Raw genomic sequence first — 17,771 nt, 5'->3', positions numbered from 1 at the left:
GTAAGGCAACATGAAGAACAAATTTATGCCAGTAAATTAATGTTTGGCAGACTTTAAGAAGCTATAAAAATTATATTAAAGGTACAAATTATAGCTGACAGAAGAATATAAAATCTGAATAGATGTACATCAGTTATTTAAATTGAATTGACAATCAGAATCTTCCCACAAAGAAAATCCGGTATTAGATGGCTTCACTGGTAAAGTCTATCTAATATTTAAGGAAGAAATACTAGCAATCATTCATAAATCAAGGATGAAATATTTTCTAATTCATTTTGTGAAATCAGCATTATTCTAATACCAAAACCAGACAAAGGCATTATTGTAAAAGAAAGCTACAGACCAATATTTCTCACAATTATAGAGGGAGAAATCCTTTACAAAGTATTTGCAAGTTGAATTCAGTAAAATGTAATAAAATATACACATATGTATATAATATACCTCATGGTCAAGTAAGTTTATCCAGGAAAGCAAATCTTATTTAACAGCTTACAATTTATTCTTGTAATCCACCATATTAGAACAATAAATGAGAAAATTTATCTGATCATTACAGTAGGTGGAGGAAAAAGCATTTAATACCTATTCATGTTGTTAAAAAAACAGAACAACTAAACTCACAACTAGTAAGAATAGAAAGAAACTTTGTCAACCTCATAAAGCACATTGATGAAGAACATATAACTAATGTAATACTTCATAATTAAAGGCTAAATTTTTGACTCCTAAGATCAAGAACAATGCAAGGTCCACTCATAAAACATCTATTCAGCGCTTTGTAGAAGACATGCAAATAGCCAGTAAGCACACAAAAAGGTGTTCAGTTTTGTTAGTTATTATTAATCTTCAGGGAATATAAATTAAAGCCACAGTTCAAAACCACGCCCACTGGAAAGGCTAAAATACAAAAAGAAAGTTCTTATTCATAGTGATATGTGGCAACGGGAACTTTGGTGGAGTGCATGATGGTATAATCACTTTGGAAAAGTTTGACAGTTTTTTATAAAGTTGATCATACAATCTAACAATTCCATTCTTAGGTATTTATTCAAGAAAAATCAACACATATTTACAAAAGAGTTTTCACAATAAGTTCATAGTAGCTTTTTTTTGCAGTAGGGAAAAAAAACAGAAACAACCCAGATGGTCATCAGCTGGTGAATGTATAAACATTGTGCTCTGTCCATATGTATTTTCTTTGCTGCTGTGTAACAAAGGCTGCAATTAGTATGTTACCTCAAGGCTCAATTAGGGAAGTGTATACACTTTTGAGATTACTAATGTGGTTGCTGACAGGATTTATTTCCATGTGGGCTGTTGAACTGAGAGACTCAGCTCTTCACTCAATCTTGGTTGGAGGCTTCTCTCCCTTCCTTATTATGTTTGTCTCTCCATATACCAATTCAAAACAAGACAGTTGGTTTCATCAGAGTGAACGAGTAAAGGTCAAGAGAGAGTGTGCTAAGAAGATGGAAACTGTAGTCTTGTAACCTGTCTCAGAAGTCCACATCCCATCACCATTATTATATTGTCTTCATTAGAAGTAACTTGGTACAGCCCATGCTCACAGGGAGGGAATTACAAAGGACATGAATACCATGAGGTGGAGAGCATTGAAAGCCATTTCAGAAGCTGCCTATCTTACAATATAATAGAATACTACTAAACAATGAAAAAGAACTTTATTGGTACACACAGAAATATAGGTGAAGATCAAAAACATTATGCAGAGCAAAAGAACCCAGACATAAAAGATAACAGACAAAACTCATCTTTAGAGTAAGAAGGAAGAAGATCCATGGTTGGGTAGTGTTCGGTTTTTGTTTCAAAGAGGTATGAGTACCTTTTTGTGATATAGGAAATGTTCTTTATCTTAATTGTGGCAGTGGTTGCATTGGTGTATATATTTATCAAAATTCATGAGTGAGTTTTATTATATGTAAATCATAATCTAAGTTGGGGTTTTGAAAAGTATGCTATTGAATTCAATGGCTTTTTTAAAAAAAAACTTTTTCTAGTTTTATTGAGATATAATTGATAAGCAACACTGTATAAGTTTAAGGTGTACATCATAATGACTTACATATATTGCAAAATGATTACCATTATGAGTTTAGTTAACATCCATCATCTCATGTAAATACAAAAAAAAAAAAAAAAGCTTTTTCTCTCTGTGATAGTAACTCGTAGGATTTACTCTCTTAACAACTTTAAAATGTAGCATACAGTAATGTTAACTATAGTCATCATGTTATATATTACATCCCTAGTACTTATTTGTATAATAACTGGAAGTTCTACCATTGACCACCTTTGTCCCATTCCCCAACTCCCTACTTCTGGTTACTATAATCTGGTCTTTTTCGTTTGAGTTTCTTTTCTTTTCTTTTTCTTTTTTTTTTGGATTCCCCATGTAGTTGAGTTATACAGTATTATTAGTCTTTCTATGTCTGACTTCTTTGACTTAGCATAATGCCTTCAAGTTCCCATGTTGTCAAAAATGGCAGAATTTCCTTCCTTTTTTTAATGATTGAATAATATTGAAATGTATATATGCATAACAACCTCTTTATCCATTGATCCGTCAGTGGACACTTAGGTTGCTTCCATATTTTGGAAGATACTGGATATTCCATATGGAAGATATTCCATATTTTGGAAGCATTGTAGATAATGCTGCTATGAACATAAGGGTGCAGATATTTCTTTGACATAGTGTTTTTATTTCCTTTGGATATATTGTTGGATCATATGATAGTTCTATTTTTAATTTTTTGAGGACCCTCCATGCTGTTTTCTATAGTGGTTGTACTAATTTATAGTCCCACCAACGGTGTCCTTTTCTCCACATTTTTGCTGGCATTTGATAACAGCCATTCTAATAGACATGAGGTGATATCTCACTGTGGTTTTGACTTGTGTTTCCCTAATAATTTGTGATCTTGAGCACCTTTTTGTGTACCTATAGACCATTTGTATATCTTTTTTAGAAAACTATCTATTCAGGACCTTGGCCCATTTTTAATTGTGTGTGTTGCTGTTGTATTGTGAGCTCTTTATATATTTTGGGTAGTAACTCCTATCAGTTTGCAAATTCAGTGGACTGTTCTTGATGACATCTATATTATCTTCACATTTTTCAGGTAACATACCAGGGTGCTATAGTGTCAGTGCTATGTTGTGTTAAGATCTTTGGTATCAGATATGGATAGACCCATATATATGGATAGACCCATATATGGATAGACCCATATATGAATACTGCCTCTGAACCTTGCTGCATTGTAGTGCTTCATTGACCTGAATTATTTCAGATATCCCTGAAACAATAACTACTGTCTATTGACAACCTATACTGGCCAGGCACTATGCTAAACATTTATGTGTGTATTACCTTAGTTAATACAATCAAAATAAGTAACATTTTTATAGTCCCTTGTGTATATTGGGTACATACTGATACAAAACATTTCCCATGCCTTTACGTGATTTGACCCCAATGAAGGGTTGATAGTATAATTATCCCCATGTCACAGAAGAAATTGAGACCAACAGAGAATAAATTTTTAAAATATGAGGAACTCAAGTTTGTTGTCAAGATTCTGGTTTTGTTTTCTGTTCCTTTCTACCAGGAATTATTTATATGTTACCTAAGCTTGCTGCAAAGAGTAACTGGGTCTTCAACTTAAAATCTTTTTGTTTTTCCTTTAAGAAACTTCTTTTAGGCTATGAATGCTAAGAGTGTCTCCAAGAGTCTAAGTGGAAGGTGTCAGGTGAAGATCGGTTTCTAAGAGGAAAGCACTGGGCAGACTTATAAGAGCACAAGCCCAGTTCCAGACAAGTACTGTTCTAGAAATACCAACCTTAACCACAAGCGAAAATACAATGTTTATATGTATTTGATATAAAAAGTATGGCTCATTTTTCTACTATTTCCATAAACAGAACAATATTTTGTCAGCAGTGATGTTTTTGAAGGCCAAGGTTGATAAAGTTTGTGCTTGTAAAATATATTGTGATGTTTAATCACTAATCAAAAGTGCCCAGATAGGAATTTTCTTTGGGGAAGTAAAACCATGTCACGAAGGCCATGAAGTTTTTGATTGTAGCATTGCTTACTTTGGCAACTGTGTTTCTATAGTACTTGGGTAGCATAAGCTTCCTCTCCCCACCCCCCACCGGCCACCATTTTTTCCTTTATCAGCATGGAATTATTTTTCCTCTTTTAATATATGACATAATCAGTTCTTTCAGTATTCATTCACTTATTACAAATGGGATTGAACCTAAAAGTATAGACTAGCACCAACCTAATAAAAGTTAAATACATGTAGTCTTTGTACATTCTGATTCAACAATCTATAGTTCCAGAAATTAGCTGATTGATTTACATGTAGACTTGATTCCTGAAAAATGATTTGTGGGGCACTGGGAAAACTTTGATTCCTCACTGTTTTTCATTAGCATCATGTTCATTTTTGCTTTCTTTCTTTAAGTCTTTTGTCTTCACTGAATAGAGTAACCTTTGGTTTGGCTCTCTTTCATAAGCCAACTCTCCTTCAGGCTGAGTTTAAGTTTTCTCTCATTAAAGCCTTCTCTGACTATCCAACATATATTTTTTTTCTTTTTTGAAATTCTGTTGCCTTTCTCTTTAAAACAATTTAAGTTTTCTTCTAGATTATGTACATTAGCTTTACTTTTTCAGTAGCTTTTGTGGATGTTATCTCTTTTTATCTTTGGGCCCTGGAAATAGTTAAGAATAGCAATATTATTCCCCATTTTATGATGCAAAACCTAAGAATGGATATTTTATTTTTTCCAAGAAAAGACTTTAATCCAAATCTTCATTCCAAAATCTGCTTTCCTTCTATAATACCTCAAGTTTTATACTTTACCTGCTATTCCTACCACATGCTGAGCATTTAGTGGTATTGTCAGTTGATTGGTTTAAAACAGATTATTTACCCCCAATCACTGATAACTATTTCTTTTAAAAAAATATGCAGTTAATTAACTAGTTAATTAATTGTAGAGTCTTTTATCAGAATTAATCTTGAAGCCTAAGTTCTTCAAAGGGACATTTTATTTGATCAAGATTTGAAGTTTGGACTATGGAAATTTTTCTTATTTATTCATCAGAGAAATGTCACGGACTGTGCACCATATGCTTAATATTAAAGCTAGCCCTGGATATAGACAAGTGATGATTGCATTATTTTGTTAGTAATATTCAGTCTTTTCTTATTTATACAGGAGAGATTAAACAGATTCTAGAAAATGAACTTCAGATACCTGTGTCTAAAATGCTGTTAAAAGGCTGGAAGACCGGAGATGTGGAAGACAGTGTGAGTTTCTTAATTGCCTAAAATAAAAGAATATGAAGTTATACAATTGACTAAATGATGTATTAAAAAATGGTTTTTATTAGTTTTTATTACATATGACAGAAGTAGATTTTGGTAAAATAGTAACTTAGTTTAAAGAATCAGCAAACAGTGTTTTTCAAGTGAAAACATTTTCATGATAAACTAGCAGTAGTTTTGAATGAGTTAGGTATGTAATTGAAAACAGTATATGGCATATTTTTCATATTTCTAACTGTTATATAGGAGTTAGTTTGGCATTCTTTTTGAGAGCCTTTACTTTTTTCTCAAACCTCATAGGGTGTCATTAAGTACCCTGGAACAATAATGTACTAAATAATTACTTATATAGAATGTATATATATATGCCAAATATTGATAATAGAACAGAGATAATAATAGCAAATTTTTTAAATTTGGAAAATTTAAATGGTGAGAATCGTTGTTTACTTGGATAGTGGGAAGTGCATGGAATGAATTGTATTTTAAGAATTTTCATAAAGTGTTGCCATTATAAGGCAGTAGTTGCTGTTCTTAAGGACCCAGCAGCAGCCTCAGGTATTAAATATTTCATACACTTTTTCTTTGACAGAGAAAGTGGGGACAGATGGAAAGGAAATGAATTAACTTTAAAGTTTTAGATGTTTGAGGTAGAAATAATTATCAAATCTTTTCATACTAGTTATTAACTTGGTATTTCAGTATCTAGGCATAAACATAGAATCTTCAATTTTTGGTTCAGTTCTTTGTCAGTGACTTCTGGTAGACATTGTGCTTGTAAATATCTATATGTGAGTTCGTTTGGTATATGGAGATGTTCTGAGTATTTAAATAAGATATTTACATGAATTTCACATTAGCAAGGTATTTATAGATTTAGGTTTAAGTTAGTGATGTACTGTTTTAGGGGTCAGCAGCCTTTTTCTATACAGAAACAGGTTGTAAATCTTTTAGGCTTTGTGGGCAATATAGTCTCCCTTGCAGCTACTCAATTCTGTGTCATAGTGTGAAAGGAGCCACAGGCCATATGTGAAAATGTGAAGCGCTACTGTGTTCGATAAATCTTTATGGATGCAGAAATTTTAATTTTATATAATTTCACATACTACGAAATACTTTTTTAAAATTTTCAACCATTTAAAAATGTAAAAATTATTCTTAACTTACAGGCCATATACAAAGAGGCAATGACCTAGATTTGTCCCATAGGCATAGTTTGCTGACCCCTGGTGGGTGCTATATGGCTGTTGTAATTGAAACATAGGTTAAAAAAATAAAAAGAAGTGCTGCCTGAGTAAATCAACAACCTTGGCAGAAATAAAACACGAAAATGCATTAGTTTATATAGCTGTATCATTTATCTGTTCATTTACTGGGAAGCCTATGGATATGAATCAGTTGTACATTGCATTTTCAGTAGTTTATGAAGAGAAAGACAATTATTTTGAAAATGTTCTTAAAGCTATCTGTTCTAGTATTTGAACATAGTCTTTTGTTACCAACAATATTTTCAGTTTCTGTATACTCTTTTCCCAAGATGATTTCTGATACTCCTATGCCATTAATTTTCTGATTGCTCCCGAATGTATATTTCCAGGTTATACTGTTGTGAATTCATTTATCCAAATTGGTAATTCACTTTTGTACTTGCATACCTTATTAGCATCTTTGAGTTAACATGTTTAAAATGGGGCTCTTGGTTTTTCTTCCCATTCCATTTCTCTATCAGTTTCCCTCCAATAAATGGCAGCACTGTATAGCCACTAATGAATACAAAAATATGGGCATCCAGTCTTTTCCCATTTCAAATAACACCTAATCCTTTGGTAAGTGCTATGACATCTGTCTCCAAAATATACCTCAACTGTGGTCACATTTCAGTATTTTTATTCCACTGCCTAATCCCAGCCATTAGCATCTCATGCCTGGATCAATGCAGTAGCTTCATCATTGTTTTCCCAGCATTTTTCTTGAGTTCTTCCTTACATTCTCCACATAGCAGCCAGAATGATCTTTTAAAAACATAAATTGAATTATATAACTCTGCTGTTAAAACATAGTTTTTTGTTGCACTTTAAATAAAACTCACCGTGGTTCAAAAGGCATTGTATTATTTACCCACTGTTCACCTCTACAACCTTTAGCCTTCCTTACCCTCACTTTACATGATGCAGCCATAGAAACCTCCTTTTAATTCTTCTAATAGGCCCAAGCCCTTTATGTCTTTACCTGTCCCTTTAACTGCTTGGAATGCTTTATCCCCAAGTCTTCATATGGGTACCTCTATTTCATCCTTCAAGTCTCAGTTTAAAATTTTTTTTTTTCAACGTTTATTTATTTTTGGGACAGAGAGAGACAGAGCATGAACGGGGGAGGGGCAGAGAGAGAGGGAGACACAGAATCGGAAACAGGCTCCAGGCTCTGAGCCATCAGCCCAGAGCCTGACGCGGGGCTCGAACTCACGGACCGCGAGATCGTGACCTGGCTGAAGTCGGACGCTTAACCGACTGCGCCACCCAGGCGCCCCCAAGTCTCAGTTTAAACATTACTTTCTCTAACAGGCCTCTGTATAAAACTAGGTTCCCATCCCAGCATTCTCCATCATAGTACCTTGAGCAAATGTTTGTGGAATGAATGAAGGAATGAATGAATAAAAGTATCCATTTATTTAATTATGCCATGTGTGGTTTGAGAGGGAAGATTCAGTGGAAAATCTATGGATGATAGCATAGCAAAAGGTAGTAGTTACCATCCAAATGGTAAGAGTATTTACAGTAATCCACCAAGTAAAAAAATGAAAGATGAAAAGGTAAAAATAACTTTCCTGTGTATGCATGTGTTTTGCTTGCATGTTAGCTCTGTAAAGGTCACACATCAATTTCAAAAGGGCTTACACATATTTTAAAGATTCAGAACATAAAGGTTTCTGTACAGATTGTAAACTTATGAGTAATTGCCTAATATAGTATTTTTGCAGACCATGCATTACAAACCATTAATGGGTTGTAAAGTGACATGAGTGGGTTATAGCCCACATTAAAAAACCAAATAGAATAGAAGATGTCAGAGTATTTTGCAAACAGTAAGGGTAAGTATTTTTATTTATTTAACAGATAGCTAATATGAGTCAACAGTAAATCCCAGTGTCCTTGTATACTTATAGTAAGATGGACCTTCTTGGAGTGGGATCAAGAATGAATTCTATGCTTGGGTAAGATCAGCCTCCCTATGTGTCTCTACTTTCATCTGTAGGATTAAGAGAGATTCCTAGACATCGCACTCCACCTTGCTTTCCAACACTTTCAGCCTGGACATTATTATTTGATTGTACCACAACTAATTTCATTACATCTCTTCCTGCTGTTTATGCTGGTCACTACAAGGAGTTTAAGATTCTCATATCATCCCTCACTAAAATTTCCATAGCTCCATCTGTCTCTAGCCTTTTCCTCTACAATGCCTGGGACCCTGTGTTATTCCCTGTGGAACTAATTTTATTATTAGCAAAATTCCTTCTGTTGTCAACCTCTTCCCTGCACACTCCCTCCACCATCTTCCTCTGACTGAAATCTGCCTTCCTGAGGACATTGTTTCTTTGTAGCCTTCTCTGTGTTCATTGCTTTTCCTTAGCAGCCATCATAACAGTGGACTAACTGGTAAAATATGTGTCCTTATTGCTCCTCACTTCCACTTCCGGACCTTTATCAGTCCTTCTCTAAAAATCTTCAGCTTTGAATTTGATGTCAAAAGATCATCACCTACTTATTGAGGTGTTTCCCCTCATTTCCTGATAATTTTTAGTTATTGGTCTAGAATTGCTCTCTGTCTTCTTTTTTTTTAATGTCATGCAGTATGTATGTATTTTTTTTAATTTACATCCAAGTTAGTTAGCATGTAGTGCAATAATAAGAGTAGAATCCTGTGATTTATCTCCTACATATAACACCTAGTGCTCATCCCAACAAGTATCTTCCTTAATGCCCCTTACCCACTTAGCCCTTCCCCCCACCCACAACCCCTCCAGCAACCCTCAGTTCATTCTCTATATTTGAGTCTCTTATGTTTTGTCCCCCTCCTTGTTTTTATATTATTTTTCTTCCCTTCCCTTATGTTCATCTGTTTTGTATCTTAAATTCCACACGCGTGAAATTATATGATATTTGTCTTTCTCTGACTAATTTTGTTTAGCATAATGCACTCTACTTCCATCCACGTTGTTGCACATGGCAGGATTTCATTCTTTTTGATTGTCAAGTGATAATGCCATTTTGTGTATATACATACACACACTCACACACACACACACACACACAACACACAATGGGCTCTTTCCCACTTGTTCTCTTAGCCAACAATGGCCATTATTGATAGCGCTGCTATAAACATTGGGGTGGATGTGACCCTTCGAAACAGCACACCTGTATCCTTTGAATAAATACCTAGTAGTGCAGTTGTTGGGATGTAGGGTAGTTCTATTTTTAATTTTTTGAGGAACTTCATACCGTTTTCCACAGTGGCTATACCAGTTCGCATTCCCACTAGCAGTGCAAAAGAGATCTTCTTTCTCTACATCCTTGCCAACATCTGTCATTGCCTGCATTGTTAATTTTAGTCATTCTGACAGGTGTGAGGTGGTATCTTATTGTGGTTTTGATTTGTATTTCCCCCCCTTTTTTTTTTAATTACATTTCCTTGATGATGAGTGGTGTTCGGCATTTTTTCATGTGTCTGATAGCCATCTGGATGTCTTCTTTGGAAAAGTGCCTATTCATGTCTTTTGCCCATTTCTTCACTAGATTATTTGTTTTTTGAGTATTGAGTTTGATAAATTCTTTATAGAATTTGGATACCAACCCTTTATCCGATATGTCATTTGGAAATATCTTCTCCCATTCTTTTGGTTGCCTTTTAGTTTTGCTGATTGTTTCCTTCATCATGCAGAAGCTTTTTATTTTTATGAGTTCCCAATAGTTTATTTTTGCTTTTATTTCCCTTGCTTCTGGAGATGTGTTGAGTAAGAAGTTGCTGCAGCCAAGGTCAAAGAGGTTTTTGCCTGCTTTCTCCTTGAGCATTTTGATGGCTTCCTGTCTTATGTTTAGGTCTTTCATCCATTTTGAGTTTGTTTTTGTGTGTGCTGTAAGAAAGTGGTCCAGGTTCATTCTTCACGTTGCTGTCCAGTCTTCCCAGCATCATGTGCTGAAGAGACTGTCTTTATTCTATTGGATATTTGTTCCTGCTTGTCAAAGATTAGTTGGTCATACATTTGTGGGTCCATTTCTGGGTTCTCTATTCTGTTTGACTGGCCTAAGTGTCTGTTTTTGAGCCAGTACTATACTGTCTTGATGATTACAGCTTTGTAATACATCCGGAATTGTGATGCCTCCAGCTTTGGTTTTCTTTTTCAGGATTGTTTTGGCTCCTCAGGGTCTTTTCTGGTTCCATACACATTTTAGGATTGTTTGTTCCAACTCTGAAGAATGCTGGTGTTTTTTTGATAGGGATTGCATTGAATATGTATATTGCTTTGGGTAGTATGGACATTTTAACAATATTTGTTCTTCCAATCCATAAGCATGGAATATTTTTCCATTTTTTTGTGTCTTCTTCAATTTCTCTCATAAGCTTTCTACAGTTTTCAGTGTATAGATTTTTCACTTCTTTGGTTAGGTTTATTCCCAAATGTTTTATGGTTTTGGGTGCAATTGTAAATGGGATTTTTCCCTTAATTTCTCTTTCTGTTGTTTCATTATTGGTGGATAGAAATGCAACCGATTTCTTTGCATTGATTTTATATCTTGCAACTTTGCTGATTTCATGGGTCAGTTGTGGCAAGTTTTTGGTGGAATCTTTTGGGTTTTCCACATAGAATATCATATGGTCTGTGAAGAGTGAAAGTGTGACACTCTCCTTGCCAATCTTGATGCCTTTTATTTCCTTTTGTTGTCTGATGCTGAGGCTAAGACTTCCAATAGTATGTTGAATAACAGTGGTGAGAGTGTACTTCCCTGTCATGTTCCTGACCTTAGAGAGAAAGCTCTCAGTTTTATCCCCATGGAGGATGAGATTAGCGTTGGGTCGTTCAAATATGGCTTTTATGATCTTGAGGTATGATCCTTGTATCCCTACTTTCTTGAGGGTTTTTATCAAGAAAGGATGCTGTATTTTGTCAAATGCTTTCTCTGCATCTAATGAAAGGATCATGTGGTTCTTATTCTTTTCTTTTGTTAAGGTGATGTGTCACATTGATTGATTTGCAGATATTGAACCAGCCCTGCATCCCAGGTATAAATGCCACTTGATCACAATGAATAATCCTTTTAATGTATTGTTGACTCCAGTTGGCTAGTATCTTGTTGAGGATTTTTGCATCTATGTTCATCAAGGAAATTAGTCCATTGTTCTCCTTTTTAATGGGGTCTTTGGTTTCTGAATCAAGGTGATGCTGGCCTTGTAGCATGAGTTTGGAAGTTTTCCTTCCATTTCTGTTTTTGGAACAGCTTCAAAAGAATAAGTGTTAACTCTTCTTTAAATGTTTGGTGGAATTCACCTGCAAAGCCATCTGGCCCTGGACTCTTGTTTTGGGGGAGGTTTTTTATTACTAATTAAATTTCTTTACTGGTTATGGATCTGTTCAAACTTTCTATTTCTTCCTGTTTCAGTTAGGGTAATTTATAGGTTTCTAGGAATTTGTCCATTACTTACAGATTGCCCAATTTATTGGTATATAATTGATCATAATATTCTCTTATTGTTTGTATTTCTGCTGTGTTGGTTATGATTTCTCCTCTTTCATTCTTGATTTGATTTACTTGGGTCCTTTTTCTTTTTGATCAAACTGGCTAGGGATTTATAATTTTAATTCTTTCAAAGAACCAACTCCTGGTTTCATTGATCTTTTCTACTTTATTTATTTATTTATATATTTATTTTTAATTAATTTATTTTTTTCGGATAGCATTGATTTCTGCTCTAATCTTTATTATTTCCCATCTTCTGCTGGTTTTGAGTTCTTTTTGCTGTTCTTTTTTTTCAGCTCTTTAAGGTTTAAGGTTAGGTTGTATATCTGAGACCTTTTTTCCTTCTTTAGGAAGGCCTGGATTACTATATACTTCCCTATTGTGACCACCTTTGCTACATGCCAGTGGTTTTGATCAGTCGTGTTATCATTTTCATTTGCTTCAATGTACTTTTTAAACTCCCCTTTAACTTCTTGGTTAACCTGTTCATTATTTAATAGAATGTTCTTTAATCTCCAAGTATTCATGGTTTTTCCAAATTTTTTCCTGTAGTTGATTTCAAGTTTCATAGTGTTGTGGTCTGAAAATATGCATGGTATGATCTTGATTTTTTTGTACTTGTTGAGGGCTGATTTGTGTCCCAGTATATGATCTATTCTGGAGAATGTTCCATGTGTACTTGAGAAGAATGCATATTCCACTACTTTAGAATGAAATGTTCTGAATATCTGTTAAGTCCATCTGGTCCAAGATGTCATTCAAAGCCATTGTTTCCTTGTTGATTTTCTGCCTAGATGATCTGTCCATTGTTGTAAGTGGAGTGTTGAATTCCCCTACTATAATAGCATTATTATCAATGAGTTTCTTCATGTTTGTGATTAATTGGTTTATATATTTGGGTGTTTCACGTTGGGGCATAACTGTTTACAATTGTTAGGTCTTGATGGATAGACCCCTTAATTATGATATAATGCCCTTCTTCATCTCTTGTTACATTTTTAAAAAAAATTTTTTTTAACGTTTATTTATTTTTGAGAGAGAGAGAGAGAGAGAACGAACACGAGCAGGAGAGGGCCAGAGAAAGATGGAGACGCAGAATCTGAAGCACCTCCAGGCTCTGAGCTGTCAGTACAGAGCCCAACTGGGGCTTGAACCCACAAGCTGTGAGATCATGACCTGAGCCAAAGTTGGACACTTAACTGACTGAGCTACCCAGGTGCCCCTACATTCTTTATTTTAAAATCTACATTGTCTGATATAAGTGTGGCTACTCTGGCTTTCTTTTGGCGACCATTAGCATGATAGATGGTTCTCCATCCCCTTACTTTCAATATGAAGATGTCCTTAGAGATAAAATGGGTCTTGTAAACAGCATATAGAAGGATCTTTTTTTTCTTATCCATGCGATACCCTGTGTCTTTTGATTGGAGCCTTTAGCCCATTGACATTAGAGTGAGTACTGAAAGATACGAATTTATTGCCATTTTGTTGCCTGTAGAATTGAAGTTTCTGATGGTGTTCTCTGGTCCTTTGTTGTCTTTGTTGCCTTTGGTCTATTTTTGTTTTTGTTTTTTGTTTTGTTTTGTTTTTTCATCTTTTCTCCCCTCAAAGAGTCCCCCTTAAATTTCTTGCAGGACTGGTTTAGTGGTCATGAATTCCTTTAGTTTTTGTTTGGGAAACTCGTTATGTCTCCTTTTATTTTGAATGGCAGCCTTGCTGGGTAACGAATTCTTGGCTGCATATTTTTATGGTTCATCACACTTAATATATCCTGCCACTCCTTTATGGCCTGCCAAGTTTCTGTGTATAGGTCTGCTGTGAACCTGATCTCTCTTCCCTTATAGGTTAAGGATTTTTTTTCCCTTGCTACTTTCATATTTCTTTCCTTGTCTGTGTATTTTGTGCATTTGACTATGATATGCCTTGTTGATGGTCGTTTTTTGTTGAATCTAATGGGAGTTCTCTGTACTTGTTGGATTTTGATGTCTGTGTCTTTTCCACAGTTTAGGAAAGTTTTCTGCTATGATTTGCTCACATAAACCTCCCACCCCTTCTGTCTTTCTCTTCATCTTCTGGGACTCCTTTGTTTCAGATGCCTTTCTTTTTTAATGAGTCACTGAGTTCTCTATGTCTTGTATCGTGCTTTTTTGCCTACTTTCCCTCTTTTTCCTGCATCATTATTCTCCATAATTTTGTCTTCTATATCACTGATTCGCTGCTCTGATTCATCCACCCTTGCTGCTGTGGCATCCATTTGAGATTGCATGTCAGATATAGCTTTTTTAATTTTTTCCTGACTAGATTTTACTTCTTTTATCTCTGCAGAAAAGGATTCTATGCTTTTTTCAACCCCAGCTAATATTCTTATTATTATGATTCTAAATTTTAGTTCAGACATCTTGCTTATATCTGTGTTGATTAAGTCCCTGGCTATCCTTTCTTTCTGTACTTTCTTTTGAGGTGAATTCCTTCATTTTGTCATTTTGGAGGAAGGAAAAGTATTAGTGAAATAAAAAAATAAAAGTTTCAAAATTAAAACCAACAGAAAAAATCAAATAAAGGGAGCTAGATGCTAGGTGTGCTCTGGTCTGGTTTTTGAAAGAAGCTGATAGAATAGAGAAAAAAGGGGAAGAAAAGAAAAAAAAAGGTGAAACATTTAAAATAAAAAATTATACAATAAAATAGAATAGAATGAAATGAAGAAAGTAAAATAGAATAAAAAAATTTACAAGAGAATATAGTAAAAAAATTTTGTAAAAATGGGAAATAAAAATAAATTCTTTCTGTATCCAAGAATAAGAGAAAAAGAAAAGGGGGAAAAAAAACACCAAATAGATGGACCAGGAAACAGGAGAAAATCTGAATGAAATTACATCCGGTTTCCCCTAGAAGTCGAAATGTGAAGCACTTTATAGTCCTTACACTAAGCAGAGAGAGAGACTTGTGTTTGTCTTCTAGGGCCTGAGCTTGGTTGGCGCAGTTGGTTGGAGCCTGGTGCAAGGGCTCTCTTCTCCACTAATTGGTACTGTTTAGCTTACTGGGGTGGATTGGTTGGCAGGCATGCATGTCTATGCGAATGCATGGGAGAGGTGAAAATGGGGTCACCCAGCTTCCCAGTCTCTGGCTCTGGAGCTCTGTGCTCTCACAGACCAGCAGTCAAGCACCCCACCTTTGTCTTTGGCTTCTATCCACTCCCTACTTCTACACTGTCTGTGTCCATGCTGTCAGCCTGTCAGGCAGAAGCTCCCTCCTGAATTATATCTCATATGGGGCTGTGTTTCCAAATCCCTCACTTTTGAGAAACCTGTGGTTTGGACCCCCTCTGACCCTATGGGGGAGGGTCTCGCTGGGCAATGGCCAGGTGCCCGCTTGCCCCTTGGGAACATGCATGTGGCTATGCTGTTGCAGAAGTTCAGAGATTGTAGACAGGTGCCTGCCTGCCGCAGAAAAAGTTTGGGTAATTGCATAGCAGCAGAGGTTCAGGGCTTATGGCAGAACACAACATACAGCCAGTGCCAGGTTTCATCACACCATGGTGTCTTTGTTCCAATATGAGTGAATGTGGCTGTTCTCCAGGGTCTGTTGGGACCTTTGCCTGTGGGGAGACTGTGCAGCCTCTACCAAATGCTCTCGTAGGAGGAGAACCACTTCTCCTCCTATGGCCCCCAGACCTCTCAGACCTCGTGTTCCAGGGGATTCACCTTTCTCTATCCTAATTCTATATCTTTATCTAATTTAAATATCTTTGTAAATGGTTCTTCCAGTACCTCGGACTCTTAGTTTCTTGAATTTCTTTCCTACAGAGGTCTTTTTTTCTCCAGCCTGTATCAGCTATATCTCCCATTCTCCTATCATTTAATTATAATTCTCAAATCTTAATTTGAGGCTTTGATTTTCTGCTTACCATATCTCATCTTTCTAGCTCATTTCCTTTGGTGTCCTAACTCCAGCAGTCCTTCAATACTACTTAGGCCTCTAATCCATTGTTTCTACCATCTGCTCAAGATGATTACCTCTTTCATGTTTTTTCTTCCTTCCTTACAGTGGGTTAAATCCCACGGTTAATCATTATAATCACTTTCTTGTGTATAATCCCAACTCTTCCTTTAAAGATCCTGCATGACAAAAATCCTTACTTTTGATAAATCCAACTCCATCTATTCTGTGCCTTACAGCTAAAAGTGGCTGCAGACAAATAAAATCATGGTGTTGGTGTACCTTTAAATTCATGACCACGGTCTTTAGAGAGCCCCTTAATGTTGCTAGGCAGTCACAGTATATTTACCTGGTTTATCTACACTCCTAAATGGTTATTTTGTGCTTGTCCTCTCCTCAGGCCTTTAAAGCACCTTTCCCTTATTCTCACTCTCAACTGATGCCTTTCTTTCCTGTTTTGTTTCACTGACAAAATAAAGGCAATATAAACAAAATTCTACAAATTCCCAGCTTGGTCTCTGTTTACTTACCTGCATTTTACAAAAGTATTCTCCTTTTGTTACTCTCGATGGCTTGTCCAGTCTCCTATCGAAGACCAAGCCTCCGTGTTTGCTTTGGATTGCATTCTTTATCCCCTCTGGCCTATTCAAGGATTTGACCTAATACTTCCCTGTGTTTCCTGCATCATTGGTATTTTTCTCTAATAGACCATTACCTCTAGTAGAGCATAACCACAAACATAATGTTATGTCTTCTATTTTTCTTCCCTTTCTAATAATCACTGCATTCCTCTAGTCCCCTTGATAACAAAACTTTCCCCAGAGAGTTGTTTATATTTCTTGTCTCTAATTTATTTATCCCCATTTCTCCTTAGCCCAATCTAAGCAAAGAATTGCTAGTGCTTCTGTCAAAGTCACCAGTGAAGTGACCACGTGACTAAATTCAGTGGTAATCTTGTCCAGTGTAATGACTTTTAAGTGCATCTATATGCACAGTTTTATATCTTTAGTTTATATTTCCACTCCAGACCTGTTCCCGGCTTTCCAGATTGATATATCCACTTGCTTATCTTCTCCATTTAAATGCTTGATACACATTTCAGACTTACCTGCCCAAAATGGAAGTCTTCATCTTCAGTCTTGCCTTTGAATTGATACCAACTTCATCTTTCCAGTTACTCAGTCTAAAATCTTTAGGATCATTACTGACTCCTTTCTGTCAGAAACTGTATCCAATATGTCGGGAAATCTCTTTGATACTATTTTCAAAATATATCTAGAATCCAGCTATTTTACATCACTTCTATCACACTGGTATAAACCATTATCATCCTTATCTTAGTATATTCCATTAGTCTCTTCTGTGCTTCTGTCCTCCTCTGCCAACCCCTTCCCAAGTGTTTTCAACACAGCTAACAAATTTATGTATGTATGTATTATTTAAATGATTCATTTTAACGTGAATCATTTAAGTAATCTTGTCACTTCAGTAGTTTCCTATTTCATTCAGAGTAAAAGTCAAAGCCCTTACATTAGCCTAAATACCTCAACATATTTCCTGTCCTTACCATCACTGTTCTTTCTGTGACCCATCTCAGTCAGTGCTCATTTGACTTCAGTTACATCAGACTCCTTGTTGTTCATTAAGTATTTCGTGCTGGTTGTTTTCTTTGCCTGAAATATTCTTTTTCTGTATATTCTCATGGTTTACTCCCTACCCCTTTAAGTCT

At 35.6% G+C, this 17,771-nt stretch overlaps 1 protein-coding gene across 6 annotated transcripts in view; it reads left to right on the top strand.

Annotated features, from left to right (window-relative positions):
- The window catches only part of FAF1 (Fas associated factor 1), a 529,019-nt gene that overhangs the window by 207,669 nt on the left and 303,579 nt on the right, over positions 1–17,771 (top strand). For all 6 annotated transcript variants that reach the window (XM_030328128.1, XM_030328134.1, XM_030328133.1 and 3 more), the window contains one exon: positions 5,260–5,351. In XM_030328128.1, coding sequence (XP_030183988.1) covers positions 5,260–5,351 — 92 coding nt within the window. The remainder of the gene's footprint in view (positions 1–5,259; positions 5,352–17,771) is intronic.

Source organism: Lynx canadensis, chromosome C1 (genome assembly GCF_007474595.2).
Source record: "Lynx canadensis isolate LIC74 chromosome C1, mLynCan4.pri.v2, whole genome shotgun sequence".
Taxonomy (NCBI): Eukaryota; Metazoa; Chordata; class Mammalia; order Carnivora; family Felidae; genus Lynx; species Lynx canadensis.
Note: the sequence above shows the minus strand (reverse complement) of the source record. Positions and strands in the feature narration are given on the sequence as shown.